The sequence below is a fragment of the Parathielavia appendiculata genome, assembly GCF_033297405.1.
Source record: "Parathielavia appendiculata strain CBS 731.68 unplaced genomic scaffold N657scaffold_23, whole genome shotgun sequence".
Classification (NCBI taxonomy): domain Eukaryota; kingdom Fungi; phylum Ascomycota; class Sordariomycetes; order Sordariales; family Chaetomiaceae; genus Parathielavia; species Parathielavia appendiculata.
The window spans coordinates 207,079-226,164 of NW_026944242.1; the positions used below are offsets into that span (position 1 = coordinate 207,079).

A 19,086-nucleotide genomic window follows, 5' to 3' on the forward strand; every position below is an offset into this window, starting at 1 on the left:
GCACTCGGTTTCGGGGCGCGGCTCGGTCGTTTCGGTGAGGGTGGGCGGTCGGCCACCTCGATCACTGCCTCAGGTTGCGCCGCCGCCGCCATCTCGCGATCCCTTGGCAGGGCGGCTCAACTTACTAAAAAGCCAATTTTCCTTTGGATTGAGCAGACAAGTACCCCGGTGTCGCGCGGGTAAGAGGATCACGGTCCCTCTTTTTCAAAAAGGCCTGGACTGGCGCCTGGACCCATGCGTCCGGTGAGTACTGAACGAAGTCTACCCAGAAGAGGCAGGGGTCGATATTGCTACAACTTCACTTGGTTAGCACCAGTTCTGGGCCCAATGGCGAGTCACACACCTCTGGAGGTACCGTGACGGTTGAGTCTACCCTCTTTTGTTTGGGTAACTTCACAGAAACTACAATGAAACGACTCACATATTAGCACATTGTGTCTTGAGCGTGATGTCGAGATCTGGATTATGTTGGGAAAGCGTGGGCAGGCCCGGCCCCCCCAAGGGGGGGGGGGGGGGGAGGGCTGGGGAGGACATACTTGGTCTAGGCAATTCATGTTCTATTGCGCTCCGATTCTGTGTCTGGAGCAGCAAAGGGCTGCTCGTTACCCTCCTACTCTCTCGCAGCGTTCCAGTAATCCTGGAGGAGCGCATTTTCTCCTCGTCCGCCTCAGAGATGCGCAGCTGTTGTTGTGCCGGCATGGTGAACTAGAGCTAAGGAGTGTGTCAGGAGTAGGAAAAATATGACGAGAAAGAAAAGAGAAGGAGATTCTGAGGTTAGGCGGAGATGGCAGGAGGGAGGCTCCGATGGCATGAGCGAGCAAGCACGCCTCGAGGGTCAGGAGGCAGTTGGTTCGCATCCATCCCCGCAGGGGACGGGATCCTGGCGCCAACGATGCATCTCCATCACGAATGCGCGATAGGCGCTCCGGAAGACTCGAGGGGTGTGAACGAAGTAGGATGGGCGACGCCTTCCGGGCCCCGTCGCCGGCGCCGTTTGTGGTCGTTACGGAGGCGGGCGACGGCCCGGGAACGCGAACGGGTTCCCGGCCGGCAAAACATCGGGCAAATCGGGGAATTGGTTCTGCTGAGTCATCATTTACTCTCATGCAGTAATCGCCATTTTGCATGTGACTGTCACTGCAAGCACTCGCGGTGCCCCTGGACAAACACTCCGAACGAAGTGGATGTACGGATTAGTTAGCGTGCCAAGGCCTTTCAGGTTTCGTGCATCCGGGCGAAATAAATTCCATCCATCCATCCATCCAAACACTCCGAATAACAACAGCAGAGATGATTGACGTCACAACACGACACACACGAGGCCTGAGCGTTGGTTTCACATGCAACAGCGCAACGGTCAACGCGCACATAAACAGCAATTCTCCATCCGGATGGAGCTGTTGATCACTTGGTTTTTTGAATATCCGTCAGATTTCAAACACAGGCCGCATTTTGGCAGTGCGAGAAGGTGATCTGTCGGCGGACAATTCCACTCCTCGCTCGGAAACTCAGCGTCCTAGTATCACCTCACTCAAGATCTTTGACATTACAAACCGGGAAAACCAACACTTAAACCCATCGCCAGCGTCAACATGGGCAAGAAATCCTCTGCCCGCTCCTCGGGCCGGCCCAACCCAAAGTCAAATCAGGAGTCCAGTCCAATGACCAGCGCTTTGAACGAAGACGGAGACGCCCCGCCCTTTGACCTCGCAGTCAGCAGGTGCCCGCAAACCGCCGAACGCCACCAAGCCCTCGACACTGACTCCGTTATTTCCAAACCGGCCATTGCCCGGGCCAATCTCGCCGTGACCACTTCGGCGCCAGACGGCAGTCCCGAGTCCAAGACGCCGGAGATAAAAGACTATGTCCGTGTTTTCCTGTTGCATACCCTTTCCTCAGAAGGGGATGAGAGTATGTTGCTGACACCACCAGCAGACGGTCCTGCAACAACACGTCCTGTTTTGGGACCGCGATGGCGACGGCGAGATCTACCCCTGGGACACGTACATTGGATTCCGGGACTTGGGGTTCAGTGTCCTGTTTTCGCTGTTCTCTATGATGAATATCAACTCCACTCTCTCGTACCCGACGCGCCTGGCCGTGTCATGGTGGCCGGATCCCTGGTTCAGGATTTATGTGAAGGGGATTCCTAAGGCCAAGGTGAGATCCGGGATTTTATCCCCGTGATGCTGTTGTGTTGCGTCCTCAAGTCAGGCGGAGATGGCTGACTGGTTGGCAGCACGGTTCGGACACGGGCGTGTACGACAGAGAGGGCAGATTCGTGCCGCAGCTGTTTGAGGACATGTTCTCAAAGTGGGATGTTCACGGTTCGGGGTCCCTGTCGGCGGGCGAGCTGTGGAACATGATCAGGGCGAATCGGCTGGCGGCCGATCCGTTTGGCGTATGTCATGTCCTTCTCTTGGGGCCATCGCGCCAGCTCTTGGTTACGAGTGCTGACGAGTTGCAGTGGGGAGCTGCCTTCCTCGAGTGGGGCACCACCTGGCTCATGACACAGAAAGATGGGCGGGTCTCCAAGGAGGATCTGCGGCAGACGTACGATGTAAGGCGGCCGGTTGCTCTTCACTACGTTCAGACGCCAAGCTGACCGGTCCAGGGCACCATATTCTGGAAGATCAAGGAGGCCAGGGAGCAGGGCAAGGGCTGGAACAAGGGGTTTGGACTACGAGATTTCGTTGATCTTACCCGACGCCAGAGCAAAGCACACGTCATGTAATGACATGAGCGAGACGAGGGTACAATGAGCCGCCAGCACCAGACTGCAGACGGAGGTCAGTGATGAGATCCTGGCCCAGACCTCAAACCACTTATTGTATCTTGCGAAGAAAGAGTCCCGCGGGTTCCGAGTACACCAGACGCCGCCCAGTTACCCTAAGTAAATCTAATGACATACGGGCATGGAGTCTCTCCGAACGCAGAGATACGGAGAGCCATGACCCTGTTGAGATCGTCATTCGGAGCGTTCCACATCATATCACCGCCGTCTTCCATGACGAGCCCCACGTGGTGAATCGAGCCAGGGCCATCTGAGAGCGAACAGTCACAAGCGTCCCCGAAGAAGACCGCGTCTCCCTTCTTACGCTGCGAAAAGGGATACTTGGCGTAGCCGAGCCGAGCTTGGGTTTCACAGTACATGTAGCGCGTGTTGCGCAGGCCTTCCGAGAAGAGATCGCGGCCGGTGGTTTGACAGAGCGCCCAACAGACGAGGCCGGAGCAGTCGAAGCCGATCTCGCCAAAGTCCGAGGGTGGAGCGTCACCCGTCGGCCCGCTGCAGGAACCTCCCCACCAGGCATCTGTGTACTTGTTGGTTTCTTGTTTCGGGAGGTCGGGGGCACAAGGGTGCAGCGACTCTTACATGGAACACCAGCTGCCTCCATTGCTTTTGCCAGCACCCGTTCGCCAACAGTGCCAGTGCCGTTCTCCGAGTTCTTGAGACAGCACTGGATGTCCTGGCTTCCGGGGCAATAGTTGCCAGGGTCAAAACTTCCGCCGGGGCAGCCGTTGTTGGAGACGCTGCGGCAGTATCCCGACTTGGTACCGACCGTGCACGGAATTTCGACGCAGCACTATGACCATGTTAGTAGACACCCCAGCTCAATACTCCGTCGACAATGAAAGGAGATGACGGTAAGAATTAACCTGAACATTATTGGGATCACTGGGGCAGTACGGCTGCGGGTATGAGATGCCCCGGCAATTGGACGTCGTTTGGCATGTGCCCGCACCTTCATTGCCCCTGCACTTGTCCCCGATGGCGCGACCAAAGACGCCTATCTCCGGAGGGAAGGCCATGGCTGATGCTAGGAGAAAGGGGTTGGCAAGCAAGAGACGCTTTAGTTCGACCATTCTGAGTTTTCGGCGGGTGGCTTCTGTTTATGATGTCTCTGCGGTGGATGAGTTTATGCTTTTATTTTTGACAAATTCAGCACGGGCATCTGTCCTCTTTATGTTCATCAAGACTGAGCGTCAGTCTCACGGGGTACGCTAAACTCCAAATGAACCTGTCACCTCTTCACCCATCCCGAGTGCCTTAGCCGCCAGTGGCAATGCCCTCCACACGAATCTCCGCTTGAAAGGCTGAGTGAGTGCTTGACGCTATGGCAATGGTCTCTTTCCGCTCGCTCGGTCAAGTGAATCGGCCGAGAATAATGCAAATAATGGCCCGTCTTACCTTCTTGAAAGGCCAACAAGGTTCCTAGGTACCCAACTCAACAACACTTGGCACACCTCAACTTCCGTCGTGATGGTAACTGGATGTGGCAGGCCGCACGGGGAAGGGCTGAGAGGAGGTTTTGTTTTAGTGTGCGTCGGAAGGCAAAGTCTTGGCTGGGATTATCAATACCTTACTTCAGCCCTAAGGCTACATGGGACGTCACATGCAGACTGCATCCTGCATGATTAACGCGATGAGAACGACGGGGGAAATAGACATGGTGGGCCGTGACTGTCTATTGGAGAGCACCACCTTCCTGAACGGGACTATGCTGCCTTCCAATTATGTGCCTCAAAAACCGAGCCGTGATGTAAGCCATCGAGAGGTCCGTCCTGCCATGCGTTGAAGGGGAAGTATCCGTACACACGAGTTCCTCGGCCTCTACACACATTGCAATGGCCGCTACCACTCGTCGAGATAGTCGGATCTGCGACTTGGCAGCCACAACAGGTAAACCCGACGGTATGGAAGATGACCCGAGCTACGAGTATTTGATATCTGAGATGGTTGAGGGGATAATAACCCAAGGGCGGAGGAGAGTCTGAGGGAGACATATATCAATCCAATTTTTGCCAGCCCTTCCCAGCCCCAGCTCTGAGGACACCAGACCCGAGCCACTCAGTTCTTTTCTACATCAACATCTCTAGCTTCAAAATCAAGTCACCGCACCGACAAAACCAAGATGAAACTCATTGCCGTCTTGTCCGCCTTCCTCCTCCCGATCTCCGTCCTCGCGCGAATTGGCGGTCCATGCTCCGGTTCCCACCACAACAACCGATGCATCTGCCTCGACAGAAACGAGTGCGTGAACCGATACGGTGGCCGCGCCTTCGAGGGCACGCCTGGCAACTACCCATGCCCCAGCGACCCGGGTAACGTCTGGGGCTGCACTGTCTACGACAGGTGCCCTGGGTACGGCGGAGATACTGGCTGCGTCTGGACCAACATCGCGCCTGGTTGCCCTTCTGGCAGAATCATTCAAGGTAAGAGTCTTTGCTTAACGGGGTAAATATCCAGGAACCAAGGGCTCAGGCTGACTACTGGAAATTACAGACCCTGTGTGCCCTGGTCCAAACGAGTTCGTCTGCTGTGATGTTATTTGAGTCGTGACGGGGCGGTGACCAATGAGAGTCCTGCAGTGAATCTCAAGAGGTCGAGTTATGACGGGATATGGTAAAGAATGGACCTGTTACCGGGTTTACTCATTCCACTATTGTCAGTTGGTACCGAATATGAATGAGCTCCAGCTCCCAAATGCTATTTGATTCAAAACACATACAGTTGTATGCTCCTGAGAATTCGACTGGTGACGCGAGCTATCTATTGACGAGTTCCCTTTATCTCGCGATGGACGAGTCGTAGCTTCAGGCTGCGTTTAGCTGCAATGTTACCAACTTACCTGCAAGGCACCAAACTAAAGACACGTATATGTAGCTGAATCTCACTTGGCAGCTACAACAACTAACCCGACGGTGTTCAAGATGACCCGGCCAAGAAGGATGAATGTCATATGAAACAAGAGAGTACTTTAAGTCTATATAACCAACCTCGCTGGTCCGCTCCAGCCTTGGCAATACCTGGCCTGACAACGCTTTTCTCTTGATAACAAACCCCTCTTCATTGCAACAGCTCCCGGGCCACTATTACACCAACCACCAAGATGAGAGCTATCGCTCTCTTATCCGCTCTTTTCCTCCCAACTGAAGTGCTCGCAGCGATCGGGGGTCAATGTTCCGGTGTCTGGGGCAACGCCTATTGCATCTGCCTCGACAGAACCGAGTGCGTCAACCGATATGGCGGCTGGGCGTTCGAGGGTCGGCCTGGGAGCTACCCATGTCCCCACGACCCGGATAACGTGTGGGGCTGTGAGATCGTCAATGGTTGCCCAGAGTACGATATCTCTACTAGTTGCGTGTGGACAACCATTGCACCTGGTTGTAGAGGGAGGGTCCTTCCAGGTGAGACTTCACAAAACGAAGACAGATGGCCCCGAGCCCAGAGCTAATACCTGGACCTTTCGGTAGATCCTGCGTGTCCAGGTGGAAATAACTTTGTTTGCTGTGATTACGATTAGGGAAAGGGAGAGCGGGGGAAGGCGTGTGCCTGTGTGGGAGTACTCGGTTACGTCCTATTGATTACAACTGGATGCGTCAAGGACTTCATTGGATGTTGTCACTCGCCGCCGTTGCTACAAGTCGTTAGTAGTAATACGGAATCCGGATGGGCTCGTCCTTTCAAACCACTTCTGAGCCTAATCATCGTCTGTGGCAGCTGTCTGCGGTCCAGGAATAGGTAACCTCCAAATCCCGGGCTTATGGCGAAGATCAGCTGCTCGGGTTGCTCGGTTTGTCAACGCGGCCGTCTCACAGCGGGCAGCCTTGCTGGGCTGATGCAACGTCTCGGCCAAAGATCGACCCGGATTGGGTGGACTTGGTTGGCCGGGCCCACTCAAAGATGCAAATACAAAGGCAGCCAAGGGAAACCGGGGCCTCCAATCACACCCGGCCACTCGGTAAGCCCTGGGTTTCCGGCGAGGATGCTAAGAGTCCAGACCATCACTTACTGTACTTTCCATAGCCGGAGGGGCATCGGTTGAGTCACCAGATTGGGGACTTGTAACGCACGTCGTGCAGCAGACCATAAATCAAAAATTTTACCGCGAATGAAGCTGACGCTACTTACCGTGCCCCCTCCCGACCATACCTGCTGCGAGATTATTGATGGTCAGTAACGTACCGCACCGTTCCCTCGAGCAGCCAATAAGGGAATGCAGACAATCAAAGCGCAAAGCGGAAGTGATCTCCCGTTACTCCGTACATGGCGGGCAATCGGTGGTTTAGCCTTCAACAGATGCTCACTGGCAAATGAGAGTCCTTCTAGCAGGAGTTGGGACTGCGACTCAGATGCAAAAAGTAAAAAGATGCAGTGAATTCGCCCGAAACTAGAGTAAGCGATGAGATCAGTTGTTCCGAAGGGCGGACTGGGAGGTTGAGGACATATTTAGATGAGAGGAAGGTGTCAGACAAAAAAACACAAGTCACATAACAAGTCCGGCTGGAAGCAACTGCGAGCTGCCTGCACGGCTGTCATTCATGAGTCAGCAGGGCCGACCCGACGCTTTTCCGATTTTGTACCGGGCGAAATCCCGTTCGCGTTCCCGGTTCACGGCCACCTCCATAACAATTCCAAACGGCGCCGGCGACGGAGGCCGGAAGGCAACGCCCATCCTACTTCATTCACACCCATCGAGTCCTGCTGGACGCTTCCCACCACATTCGCGATGGAGGTGCATATCAAGCGCCAGGATCCCGTCCCCTCCTGAGGATACCCAACCGCGTCCGACCCTCGAGCAGCCGGTCCTGGTGACTAGTTCGCTCGTGCAATCGTAGCCTCCATCCTCCTCCAAGCGCCGGAAAGCCGTCGTTTCTCCATTCTCTTCACTCTCCCCACTCCTTAGCTCACTATGACAGTGCAAAAATCGGTGCGCTTCTCCAAAGCGGACGAGAAAAGTATTCATACGCCCCTTCAGAATTTTCGGGATAGTGCTTTAGAGCAGGAGGGCAACGAGTAGCTCTTCATTGCAGAGGGTACGGAGAAGGAACGCGATAAAATATGGACTCCCTTGATATAGTATGTCTGCCCCTCTACTTCCAGGTTTCTCCAGAATTACACATAGGAGAAAGTACTGATGCGTTGCTGATCTTATTGTTTTCTTACGTCTCTGCGAAACTGTGAAAAATGACTCCGACTGGTTCTGGGTGGACTTCGCTCGGTACTCATCCTCCTCATCGCTTGGGACACCAGTTAACTAAGGCTTTCTTATACAAATGTGTGGAGAACTCCGTCAAGGAACGTGCCATTTTAGGACTATGGGAACACGTTATAGTCCGCACGCTCAACTCCACTTACATCCTTATTCAGGTTTAGTGGACGCCTGTCGTAGGGGTCGATTATAGGGTCCTCCGTCTTGAGCGGTGAGAAGCACGGAAATAGGGGCCTCCGTATAATCTGCTTTTTCTTAATGTTGGAAAGCCAACAGCCACGATTCCACGGTGACACGCGCCTTTTGAAACAGTGAACTTTTCGAGAGTGCCCGGAGCAGCCCAGAATTTGTAAAATTGAGAGTTCTGTTCTCTTCTTCTCCAAGTTGCCTGGGTGCCTCCCAGACCTTATGTAACAGCTGTGTATTACCCCTGACCAGGGTACGGCACCACAGGCACCAGCAACCCAGTTTCCGAGTTTCAAGTGCCATCACTTCCAACACTTAAGTAGGAGCAAAAAAGGACTCCCTTTATAACAATACCATCCTACTGCGTTTCTCAAGCTACCTCCCCACCTATAACCTTCTGGTCTAGTAGATTTTTTTGCATCTTATATATCAAATGATCCTCCAAGCTATAGTTATATGTGATTTCTTTAACTTAACAACGGGGTGGGATTCGGTGAAGCTAACGGCTCACAATATGTAATGTCTTGAAGGTACTGACAATTTTGCACTAGCATTGCTTATTGAAGAAATCGCAGAGTCCTCCAGAATGAGTGTGATGGGCTGAGCCCATGATGGCCTCGGCAACCCTCGGCCGTGGTATCATGATAACGTCATCCTGAAGCAGGCAGTGTCTGTGTGTTCCGGAGCATATAAGAGCTGCCCTCTCTTCCTGTCATCTAGTTCTCTCTTTTCTTCTTCTTTCTCCATTCGAGGCAAACTCGTAGAGTCGTCACCAGCTAGTTGCAATATACTCCTGGGACCGTTACATGAGTGACTATATACTGACTATTTTCGCTGGACGCTGTCATCCTCGGGCGTCCCCCTGCATCAGCCTGCAGCCCTTGTATGATATGATCAGCTCCATGCTTAGCTGCATGGCCCTACCAAGCCTCGCTATATAGTTGGTTTGTGACATGTAGCTTCCCTTAATGCTATGTATGTAGGTCACTCTGGAATCTACAGATTCTGAAGGAGATCGGGGGGGCATCAGCAGGGGGTGCGCAATGCTTCTGTATTGTCACGGGTGGGCGCAACTGACCACTGCGTAACACCTCAAAAGAGGGACCGTGGTTCGAACTGTCCAGTCGAACCAGGAGTTGCGCACATGAACCTCACACTGTCACGACCCGTGACATGTATCGTGACAGCGCCTGCCGTCGAGCTATGCGCGTGCCCCACTTGCTCTGGCATTGATCCCTTGCATCGCGAGAACTCTTCCAGCTTCTCTTTCTTTCCCCCCATCTTGTGAATAGCACAATTGAGTCCCATTAGCAGTGCCCTCGCGCCTCGCCTAAATGTACGCTCGTCTCTCACATGTATGGTGGCCCGACTGTTGCCCAGCAAGCCTACCTTCTGGGGCGTCAGCCAGGATAGATAGGAAGAAAGAAAACCGAGTCTGGCTTGACTACGTATGTCTGCTCGATTTGCATCTTGGTGGTCGTGGTATTACTATACGCGGACAGCAACGCAAATTATTGCTAACAAAAGGCATAACCGGTAGGTGTAAGTCATCGCTTCGCGTCTGCTTCAGACACCTAAACCAATCCACTCCACCGATTGTACAAGTTCCTACGATTGATGCACCACCGGTCGCATGGCTGAACCGAGAGTACCACGGCAAGAGTGTGTACTTTGCACTGCTCAAACGCACCGGACATCGCGGCTCATCCCCCGGCATCGACAAGGTATTCTATTTTAACCAACACGAAAACGGTATCGGTCGGTGGGCGGCCTCGATCGTTAGACGCCCCAGGTGGTTATGTTTGACCGGCATCAGCATGTTGGCGCGAGGCCCTATTTTTATTGGCTCTTTGCAGAAACATTATCTCGGTTCCAAACCGTCGGGACGGGGCTAGCCGCTTCTAGTATTTGCCCTGGTCCCACATGCGACACCCCGCACCGTTTTGCGTCATATAACCCTGCCAATCTCAACTGCTATGGGTTTTTCACCCGGCCCACGAGGGCGCGGTTTTCCTGTATAGTAAGTTGTTGAAGGTCCGGCACGCCCTAGGGCACAGCGGTGTAGGAATAATAATTCGGTAGACATCAAAATATATATAAGTTGGGAGAAAGGGCAGTATCACGGGTGGTGACAGGCAATACTAGGTGATCTGGTAGTATTGCTAAGATCGCACAAGGAACCAGAACTCTGTGGGCTGTGCGCAGCCGAGGAAAAACCCTGGGGCAAGGTGGGGCTGCGCACTGACCAAGAGGGTGGCAACGCAAGACCCACTCCAGTGAGCTTACCTTATCTAATCTACATGGAATGCAACCCTAACCCCGGCACGGGCATTGCCCGTGACAGGCAGACGTTAGGGAGGTTCTTGCCGGTCTCATAACAAGTGGATTCAAGAGCGCACGAGGTACAAGCAAAGGCTACTCGATTGTCTAGCTTGCTGAAGAAAGGCGGGAAGCGCCCACGCCCAGATTAGACCTGGCCGAGCCTAGGTGGTGGTGTTAGATCGACCGAGTACAAACGGCAAAGTGAACCGAAAACGGCTATCCGCTTGACTCGCGTGGCTCGGTAAGTTCTACAGTTTTGCTCTAAGTTACTCCTTCTGTCGTTAATTAGTTCTCGAGTGTAGCAAGTGGAGCAAATCGACGCCAGCACCGAACGATCCGCGTCAACATTCTGCCTTGTCTACGTCGACAGGGGACGGAATCCTGGCACCAACAATGCATCTCCAACGCGAATGCGCGGGAGGCGTTCCGGAAGACTCGACGGATGGGCGATGCCTTCCGGCCCCCGTCGCCGGCGCCGTTTGTAGTCGTTACGGAGCCGGCGACGGTCCGGGAATGCGAACGGGATCGCGTCCGGCAAAACACCGGGCGTGCGGTGCGCCGGGTGTGCTGGGTCAGCTACCGCATCCCAAGATTTTGCCAAGACGCATAGTGGTGAAGGGCCGCAAACGCGCTTGGTTTGCTACGATACGTGTTGCTGCTGCGCCTTGCAGTTTGCCAAGACGTATAGGTGCGGCAATTGCGTGTGGTTGGCTAGGAATACGTTCCGCAACGCGTTGGTAGGACGTGTCGGCACAGAGGCCATGTTAGGAACACATCCCGGTACAGATGGGAAACGGAGCTGGAAACGGAATAATCAAACTGAGCGAGTTCGCGTTCCCTACCGTTTCGAACCTCAGATAAGCGTTTTGTCACTTGACTTGGCTCTGCTGAGTCAGCATTTGGTCCCCAAAAACAAAGGTCAACTACCAGGTCAGATTCGCATTTTCACCCCCCCATAAGAACGACAGCTTCCAGTCATCGTTGTCGTTCAAAGGGGGCGGTTCCTTGTCCTCATAGCTGCCAGTTCTGGACCCCTCTGAGCAGACACAGAACTTTTATGGGCAAACAACAATCTCGGAATGGAGTGTCTGAGCCGGCTCCTTGGATGAGCTGGGAGACAAAAATTGACTCGGATACCGGGAGTCGAACCCGGGGCTGTTGAGAAAGCAGTCACTCCTGAGAAGTGAGAGTCAACGATGTTACCGCTACACCATACCCGATTAAATCAGATGTGGTTTCCGATATTGTTAGAAGTTGTTGCGAAAAGCGGGCTTATGAGGGAACTCTGCAGATATTTTGTTGCTGTGGATTCCACTCAGGCGCCAGCCGCTGATAGGGTGGGCGTTGTGGAGTCGTACTGTGGACCAACTGGGATTCCTGTCCTGTCACTCCCTGGACAAAAAAGCTATACACCAAAACCAGGTACTGGCATGACGTGACCCCACCTTTCCAGGCACCATACCTCGTTTCCGTCCATACCGATCTCCATACAATATCGTATTGCAGTCAGACGTCAGAATGAACTTCAAGCACCATTCAACACCGAAGAAGTCTCGGGTCGAAGGCATTATCAATTCTCTCCGCCAACAAGGATTACTTGGAGCCAACCAGCTCCTTACAAAGGAGGAAGTCTTCCGTGTCCACGGAGTCAGTCACACTGCCGGCTACTATCTCCTTGGCCAAACGCCTCTTAATATCGACCCTCGCACTTTCCATTCAAATTACGAGGAAACCCACGGCCGGAAGAGGATCTCCGACCTTCAAGCTCTCAAGCAAATCGAGCAGTGCATCGATAACGGCGGTTTCCATAGACGTACCATTCCTTAGGAAGGAATTCTAGCCGCTCCCGGTCTCGACATCGAGGTGTCCGGCCGTACCGTTCGCCGAGCCCTCCGCGAGGTGAACTTCCGCCGCTACATTGCTTATGATAAGGAGTATCGCCCAAAGCAAATAGCCGCATTATATTGCAAGAGTATCCAGAGGCAAAAGACTGGCACTCTGTTAGGTTCTCTGACGAGTGTCACTTTGGCTGGGGACCTCAGGGCAAGATATAGCTTCTCCAACGGCCGTGGGAGCGGTAATGCCCTGACTGTTTGGTGGAAAGAGCGAGCCGGCGGAAAGGATATGAAGAGGCTCCATTGTTGGGCAGCTGTTGGGTACGAGTTCAAGAGTGATCTCGCTTGGTATGATGTCCCCAGCAATTCCAATGGCAAAATGACGATGAAGGTCTATCGGGATCAGATTATGGAACCTGTTGTAGGCTCCTGGCTCCGGGCTTGGCGTTCATTTGTGTTGGAGGAGGATAACGACTCTGAGCATGGAGGTGCAAAGGGCTGCACAACATCGTACGGTCTTGGAAGACTGCAAACGGGCTTGAGAGCTACTTTAACTGCCCATTAAGCCCCGACTTCGCGCCTATCGAAAAGGCCTGGCAGGGACCAAAGCAGTACGTACGGAAACGGCCTTGTTGGGACGACTCTATTGTAAAGGAGCTTGCAGAGGAGGGTTGGGACTCAGTGAAGCAGGAATCTATCAACAGATGGGTCAACCAGATATCCCAGATCTTGAAGGATTATATCGAATCAGAAGGAGGACTTACCGGCAATTGAAACACAATGAGTTGCGTCAGATTTGAGAGTGGTTCGCTAGTGTTGTTCGACAAAAGTTTTGGTGGGGTCTTGTTGGAAAGCCAACAGCCACAATTCCACGGTGACACACTTTATGGGAGCCGCTAAAACAGTGAACTTTTCGACTGCTTAGGACCAGCCCAGAATCTGTCAATTGAGTTCTCTTCGTCTCCTCAAGTTATCTGGGTACCTCGCAGACCTTATGTAACAGCTGTGTATTACAGTTCCCGAGTTTCAAGTGCCATCACTTCCAACAGGTCTTTTTGGTATACAACTTTTGTTTTTGTCCTGGGCGAGCCTGGTTTTTGTTGGAATATCTACGCCAGAGTGAGGTCCTCGCAGGAGGACCCGGGTGAGGGCAGGTTTATTACAGGGGTAGTAGTCACGTGGTCTAGGACCTCGAGGACCACTACTGCGGCTGCAAGATTCGCGCCCCCTTATTCAGAAAAGAAGAAGAGCATCCAACTGAACCACCACTTTAGCACGTCCCTCTCAAGGAGAGGGTATTTGCCCTGTGTTTCTAATGTATCGCGATACCTGGTATTTCCTACAGTTTTATTTTTAGCGCGAAACTACGACAGGCGTCCCCACTACCATTTTCAAGATCTTCCATTTCAACAGCCATCTACGGAGTACTCGACTTGAACGCAAGAAAATTGAGTATAGAGAAAGCTCACATTCACTCCGTAGAACAGTTCTGTTGCATGGAAAAAGGCCGTTGTACTGTTGAGTTTGAAAACCTGGAGGACTTTGGTCGTCAAAGTCAGCCGCTAACGAAAAACCAGGGGGGCGCTTGTAACGTTAGAAGGTTGCCCCGACGGTCTGGCAGTATCCCGAGCGAACATTGAAACCATTCCACAACGCTTGTGCATCGCTGGCTTGAGCAACAAGCAACGAGTTCCGTGGTCTCCTCTTCCTGTTTCCGACTCTCCATCTCAATAGCCACCGAAACATGGTTATCGCCGGGAATACCGTCGAGATTGCCTGGCGATGGGAAGGCTACAGCTTCTGGAGTCAAACCAACACCGCTGTAGCTGTGTTGAAACTCAAAGCTTAGCAATATACGCCTGATTGTCTCCAGGTCGGTAACAATCACCGATCTTGTTTAGCCGCAGAGAATGCCGACTTGGCGACCACTCCGGGAAGGCGGCAGTTGAGCCGCGGTCAAGCACGAGATGGGAAACACGGCGATTTGCGGGGCTTCTGACGGGAAGTATTGATTGGGGGCATGCAAGTGGCCGCCTGTGATGAGACACCAAGATGCAACGTTTGATTCGTGATGCGGGGAAAAGTCGAGTTGATCTTGAGGACGGGCAAGAACAAAAGAGGAATTACCAGTCATCTCAGAGTGGATCGAAGTTGGCACGGTGCCTTCCTACAGCTTCGAGGCAGGCATGACTTCACGGTAGCTCATCCCCTAAGGCCTCTGCGACAGCACAGGTTTCTCGACCAACAGAGGTCCCCGAACCCATTGAGTGTTGCGCTTCTCGAGCACCATTCACAAGGTACAACTTGAATTACATCGGACAAGCGAACATGCATATGAAGAGAACGGCCGCGGCCCTTTCCATCGCCGCGAGGCTGCAAATAGCAAATGCAGCCGTCCTAGTGGCTGCACCACGTCAAACCGCTGCAATCCCTTCCTGGGACTTGCAGTCGTCAGCCGTGGTCGCGAACGACCCCGCCAGTCTTTCACAGACAGGTCTCAACACCACGTCATGGCACCATGTCCCAGTCTCCAAATGCACGCTCATGGGATGCCTGATCGAGGCCGGGGTGTACACAGAGAAAGAGCTATTCTACTCTGACAACCTGCGCCGAGTCGACGGGAACCAGTTTCTGGTGCCATGGATTTATCGCCATGAGTTCTTGCTCGACCCTGGACCGGGCCACCACTACTTTCTGCGGACACACGGCATCTCATCTCGGGCCGACATCTTCCTCAACGGCAGGCAAGTGGCCGCTTCATCCGAGCAGGCCGGCTCATACGTCGGCCGGACCTACGAGATCACGAATCTTGTGGGCAAGGAAAACGCGCTGGCCATCCAGGTCTATCCGACCGACTACTATCGCGACCTTGCGCTGGGCTGGGTCGATTGGAACCCCTGGCCGGCCGACAACGGTACCGGTGTCTGGCGAGATGTTGAGGTCAAGCTGACGGGTCCCGTCAAGCTGGACCCGATGCGCGTCGTCACACATCTCGGCACACCACTTGAAACGGCACCAGCCAACGTGACTATCAAGGCCAAAGTGCACAATCTCGAGGACAGACCCGTCACCGTCACAGCAGCGGGTCTCCTCACCCCGGTATCCGGCGGTCGCCTCGTCGGTTGGAACCAAACCTTCACCCTCCCGCCGCTCTCCGCCACCGACCTCATCCTCAGCAAGACCATCACCAACCCCAAGATTTGGTGGCCCCGCCAATGGGGCGCCCAGCCGCTATACAAGGCCACCCTCACCCTCCACGTTGCCAATTTCCATCATCCATCCGACCACGCCACAGTAACCTTCGGCCTGCGCACCATCACCACGACTCTCAACGCCCACAACGACATAACCTTCCACGTCAACACCCGTCCCTTCCAAATCCTCGGCGCAGGCTACACGCCGAACCTCTTCCTGCGCTCGTCCCCTTCCGACTGGGACACAACGCTGCAATACCTTCTCGACCTCGGTTTCAACACGATCCGCCTCGAGGGCAAGAACGAACACCCCTGGCTGTACGCCGCCGCCGACCGGTTGGGGGTGATGATCCTGCCCGGGTGGGAATGTTGCGATAAGTGGGAGGCGTGGGAGTACAACGCCGACTTGGGCGTGCAGCCCGTGCCCATGTGGTCGGATGCGGACTATGATATTGCGAGGCGGAGTATGCTACACGAGGCGGGCATGATGCAAGCGCATGCGAGCGTGCTGGGGTTTTTGATTGGGAGTGATTACTGGCCCGATGAAAGGGCTACGAGGGGGTATTTGGAGGCGTTTGAGACGGTGGACTGGGAGGGACCTGTGATTGGGTCGGCGTCGAAGAGGGGGTTCTCGGAGCAGACGGGCCCGTCGGGGATGAAGATGGAGGGGCCGTATGACTGGGTTCCGCCTGGGTACTGGTGGAATACGGAGCCCGCTGAGGAGAGGAGGGGCGCGGCGTTTGGGTTTGGGTCGGAGCTTGGGGCCGGGGTGGGCACGCCCGAGTTGGGGTCGTTGCGGGAGTTTTTGACGGGTGAGGAGATTGAGAGTTTGTGGAGGAATCCGAATCGAAGTCAGTTTCACATGTCGAGGGAGACGTCGCAGTTTGAGACTAGAAAGATTTACAATGCTGCGCTGTGGAAGCGGTGGGGCGCGCCATCGAGCCTGGAGGACTACCTGATAAAGGTGCAGCTGATGGATTATGAGGCGACCAGGGCGCAGGTTGAAGCGTACAGTGCCATGTGGAACGCTAAGAGGCCTGCGACGGGCATGATCTACTGGATGCTCAACAATGGCTGGCCGAGCTTGCACTGGAACCTCTGGGATTACTACATGCGGCCGGCGGGGAGCTACTTCGGGGCCAAAGCTGGTGGGAAAGTGGAGAACACGGCGTTTGACTATGTGAAAAGGGAGGTGTGGCTGGTCAACCGGTCGTTGGACAAGGGAGGGGCAAGGAAGATCGAGGTGGAGGTGATGGATATGCATGGCAGGTCGGCGTACAAGGGCACGGCAGTGGTCACGACGGCCCCAAACAGTAGCCAGAAAATCCTGTCCCTGGATGAGGCGTTTGGGAATGTCACGGAACCAGTCTTTCTTCGGCTCCTCCTCTGGGATGCGCAAGGTCGAGAGCAGCTGCTGAGCCGGAATGTCTATTGGGTCGCCAAGGACGAGGACGTGCTGGACTGGGACAAGTCGGAATGGTATGTGACACCCGCTAGCAAGTATTCCGACTACACAGCCTTGAACCGGCTTTCACCAGCACAAGTCGCGGTTTCTACCGCAAAGGGCAAAACCAGTACGGTCGACATCACCTTGGAGAACAAGTCAGCGGTCCCGGCGTTTTTCGTCAGCCTGAAACTGGTCGACTACCAGGGACGAGATGTCTTACCGGTTACGTGGGATGACAATTACGTCACAGTGTGGCCTGGTGAGAGCTTGGCGGTACAGGCGAAGGCGCCGAAGGGAGTAGACAAGGAAAACTGGCAGCCATCGCGGGTGCTGGTAGGAGGCAAGAACGTTGACCAGGGGGGAGTGGACTTGAACTGATCGCTACAATGCAGCAGTTTATGTAATTTCATGGCATAAAGTAGTCCTAGGAAAACGATGAAAGCTCGTTTTATGGCAGTAGTTAACTGTAGTGCAGTAAGCATAGCAACCAACTTGAGTGACAGTAATTGACTGGATTGTTCCCCCCACCCACCCCCCCGCGCCCGGGGCGTGAGGCTTCGAGCGTCAGCACGCCGGATAGTCCCTGGGCCGACATTTGCATGGCTACCACAAGTAATGGCACTCCATACCAGCTGTAAACTTTATGTTTCAAGCTATTACAGCCTCAAACTTCATGGAAAGTGCTTTCTTGAAATGTAGATGTAGGGAGTGCACTGGCTCGACTGGCTGGCTCTGAAGGGGGATACGGACTACTGGCGGCCCAGATTAACAGCAATCATTCTTACCTGGGAAAGTGGGAAGTCGAGGAGGTAAACAATAACAACATATTCTCCAAGCTACTTAAACCCCCTGAACAGCAAGCACACTACCTACAAGTCGTCTACACAATACTCCCAACTATCTTATAGGAAGGAAAGGTCTATGACACCTTCTTTAATCAAGCTGTATACTAATTGTCCCGTTCATTTAGGTTCAAGACGCTTAACGTGTATAATAAGCGAGTGATCACGATAAGCGAGTGAACAAATTTTACGCGACACGCCACCTCTCTCCTCAACACCAACCTTTTTCAACCATTTAACATACCCGCTACTTTAGATGAAGGCAGGGTGATCTTAGCCCTCCAGGCTCTCCAAAGCGACAAAAACCTAAACCTTTTAACTGCAGCCAAGATCTACAATGTTAACCATATAACCTTAACCCGACGACGCTCGGGCCGGCCTTCACGACGCGATACTGCCCCTATTCGAAAAAGCTCATACAATCAGAAGGGGAGGCAATTGTTCAAGATGCAATTGAGCTAATTTGCGAGGTTTCCACCAAGGTTGCGTAGTATGGAAGATATAGCCAATCAACTGCTTCGTGAACGCGACGTACTCCCTACCGGTAAACGCTGGGTATACAACTTCGTTCAAACGCCAGCCAAAGCTTCGAACGCATTATACGGGTAGATACGACTACCAGAGGGCCAAGTGCGAGGATCCAAAGATCATTGGCGAGTGGTTTGCACTTGTGCGGAACACTATTGTCACGGGATTCCCGTTCCTGTTGTCATGGTTATGTCATATGCTTGCGGTTATGCATACGTCATGGGGTCTGATCATACGTCTATGGTCATGCTTACGCATAGGCCTCTGCTCCAGTACTTAAGCTCTGGGCAACTCATTTTCCTTGTGGCTTAGACCGCCGCTCGCGCCTTTCTGAGTTTGCTGATCACGATTTTTCACAAATCTATATTAATTGTTTGCCATTTGCATCTAATCATCAGTAGCCGCCCGGCTAGCTCAATCGGTAGAGCGTGAGACTCTTACTCAGAGTTCATCTCAAGGTTGCGGGTTCGACCCCCGCGTTGGGCTCAATTCCCATCACAACGATGTCGTTTTTTTTTTTGGCTTTTTGTGAGCTTGAGAGAGCCATTCTTGAGGACCATTTTTTTGAGCCTCCTGTTTCATCTTGTTGGAAAGTCGTGGCACTGAAACTTCGGACGCTCAGCTGCAAGTGCCTCGCTGTTGGATGCATGGCCGCCCAACTGAGCGTCAGGCAACGTGAGGGGTAACCAGGGCGCTGGGCAACGAGGTCAGGGCGATTCCCCCTTCGCTGGAGACGTG

At 53.6% G+C, this 19,086-nt stretch overlaps 6 protein-coding genes and 2 non-coding genes across 8 annotated transcripts; 6 read left to right on the top strand and 2 right to left on the bottom strand.

The window, feature by feature from the left end:
• Nucleotides 1–1,179: 1,179 nt before the first annotated feature.
• Nucleotides 1,180–3,027, top strand: N657DRAFT_626356 (Caleosin-domain-containing protein). The gene is made up of 5 exons (XM_062790786.1): nucleotides 1,180–1,865; nucleotides 1,936–2,160; nucleotides 2,240–2,401; nucleotides 2,468–2,560; nucleotides 2,615–3,027. The coding sequence occupies exons 1-5, from the start codon at nucleotides 1,593–1,595 to the stop codon at nucleotides 2,732–2,734; spliced, it is 873 nt and encodes a 290-aa protein (XP_062643535.1). The 5' UTR covers nucleotides 1,180–1,592; the 3' UTR covers nucleotides 2,735–3,027.
• N657DRAFT_649910 (uncharacterized protein) lies at nucleotides 2,709–3,918 on the bottom strand. The gene is made up of 3 exons (XM_062793825.1): nucleotides 3,658–3,918; nucleotides 3,374–3,584; nucleotides 2,709–3,311 (listed from the first exon to the last, which is right to left on the bottom strand). The coding sequence occupies exons 1-3, from the start codon at nucleotides 3,862–3,864 to the stop codon at nucleotides 2,890–2,892; spliced, it is 840 nt and encodes a 279-aa protein (XP_062643536.1). The 5' UTR covers nucleotides 3,865–3,918; the 3' UTR covers nucleotides 2,709–2,889.
• Nucleotides 3,919–4,595: 677 nt separating this feature from the next.
• N657DRAFT_674725 (uncharacterized protein) lies at nucleotides 4,596–5,504 on the top strand. Its single transcript, XM_062795773.1, has 2 exons — nucleotides 4,596–5,214; nucleotides 5,285–5,504. Exons 1-2 carry the CDS (start codon nucleotides 4,914–4,916, stop codon nucleotides 5,332–5,334), a joined length of 351 nt encoding a protein of 116 aa, XP_062643537.1. The 5' UTR covers nucleotides 4,596–4,913; the 3' UTR covers nucleotides 5,335–5,504.
• Nucleotides 5,505–5,813: 309 nt separating this feature from the next.
• N657DRAFT_604086 (uncharacterized protein) lies at nucleotides 5,814–6,419 on the top strand. Its single transcript, XM_062790165.1, has 2 exons — nucleotides 5,814–6,189; nucleotides 6,256–6,419. Exons 1-2 carry the CDS (start codon nucleotides 5,892–5,894, stop codon nucleotides 6,303–6,305), a joined length of 348 nt encoding a protein of 115 aa, XP_062643538.1. The 5' UTR covers nucleotides 5,814–5,891; the 3' UTR covers nucleotides 6,306–6,419.
• Nucleotides 6,420–11,630: 5,211 nt separating this feature from the next.
• On the bottom strand, nucleotides 11,631–11,722 carry N657DRAFT_t148. Its single transcript has one exon. It is a non-coding gene; the product is annotated as a tRNA-Glu (tRNA).
• Nucleotides 11,723–11,905: 183 nt separating this feature from the next.
• N657DRAFT_674726 (uncharacterized protein) lies at nucleotides 11,906–13,111 on the top strand (the record flags this gene model as incomplete). The annotated part of the gene is made up of 4 exons (XM_062795774.1): nucleotides 11,906–12,149; nucleotides 12,330–12,847; nucleotides 12,904–12,948; nucleotides 13,042–13,111. Exons 1-4 carry the CDS (start codon nucleotides 12,021–12,023, stop codon nucleotides 13,109–13,111), a joined length of 762 nt encoding a protein of 253 aa, XP_062643539.1. The 5' UTR covers nucleotides 11,906–12,020.
• A 1,554-nt stretch (nucleotides 13,112–14,665) lies between these two features.
• On the top strand, nucleotides 14,666–17,356 carry N657DRAFT_581172 (glycoside hydrolase family 2 protein; the record flags this gene model as incomplete). Its single annotated transcript, XM_062789504.1, has 1 exon — nucleotides 14,666–17,356. One exon carries the CDS (start codon nucleotides 14,666–14,668, stop codon nucleotides 17,354–17,356), a length of 2,691 nt encoding a protein of 896 aa, XP_062643540.1.
• A 1,395-nt stretch (nucleotides 17,357–18,751) lies between these two features.
• On the top strand, nucleotides 18,752–18,834 carry N657DRAFT_t146. Its single transcript has one exon. It is a non-coding gene; the product is annotated as a tRNA-Lys (tRNA).
• The last annotated feature ends 252 nt before the right edge of the window (nucleotides 18,835–19,086 follow it).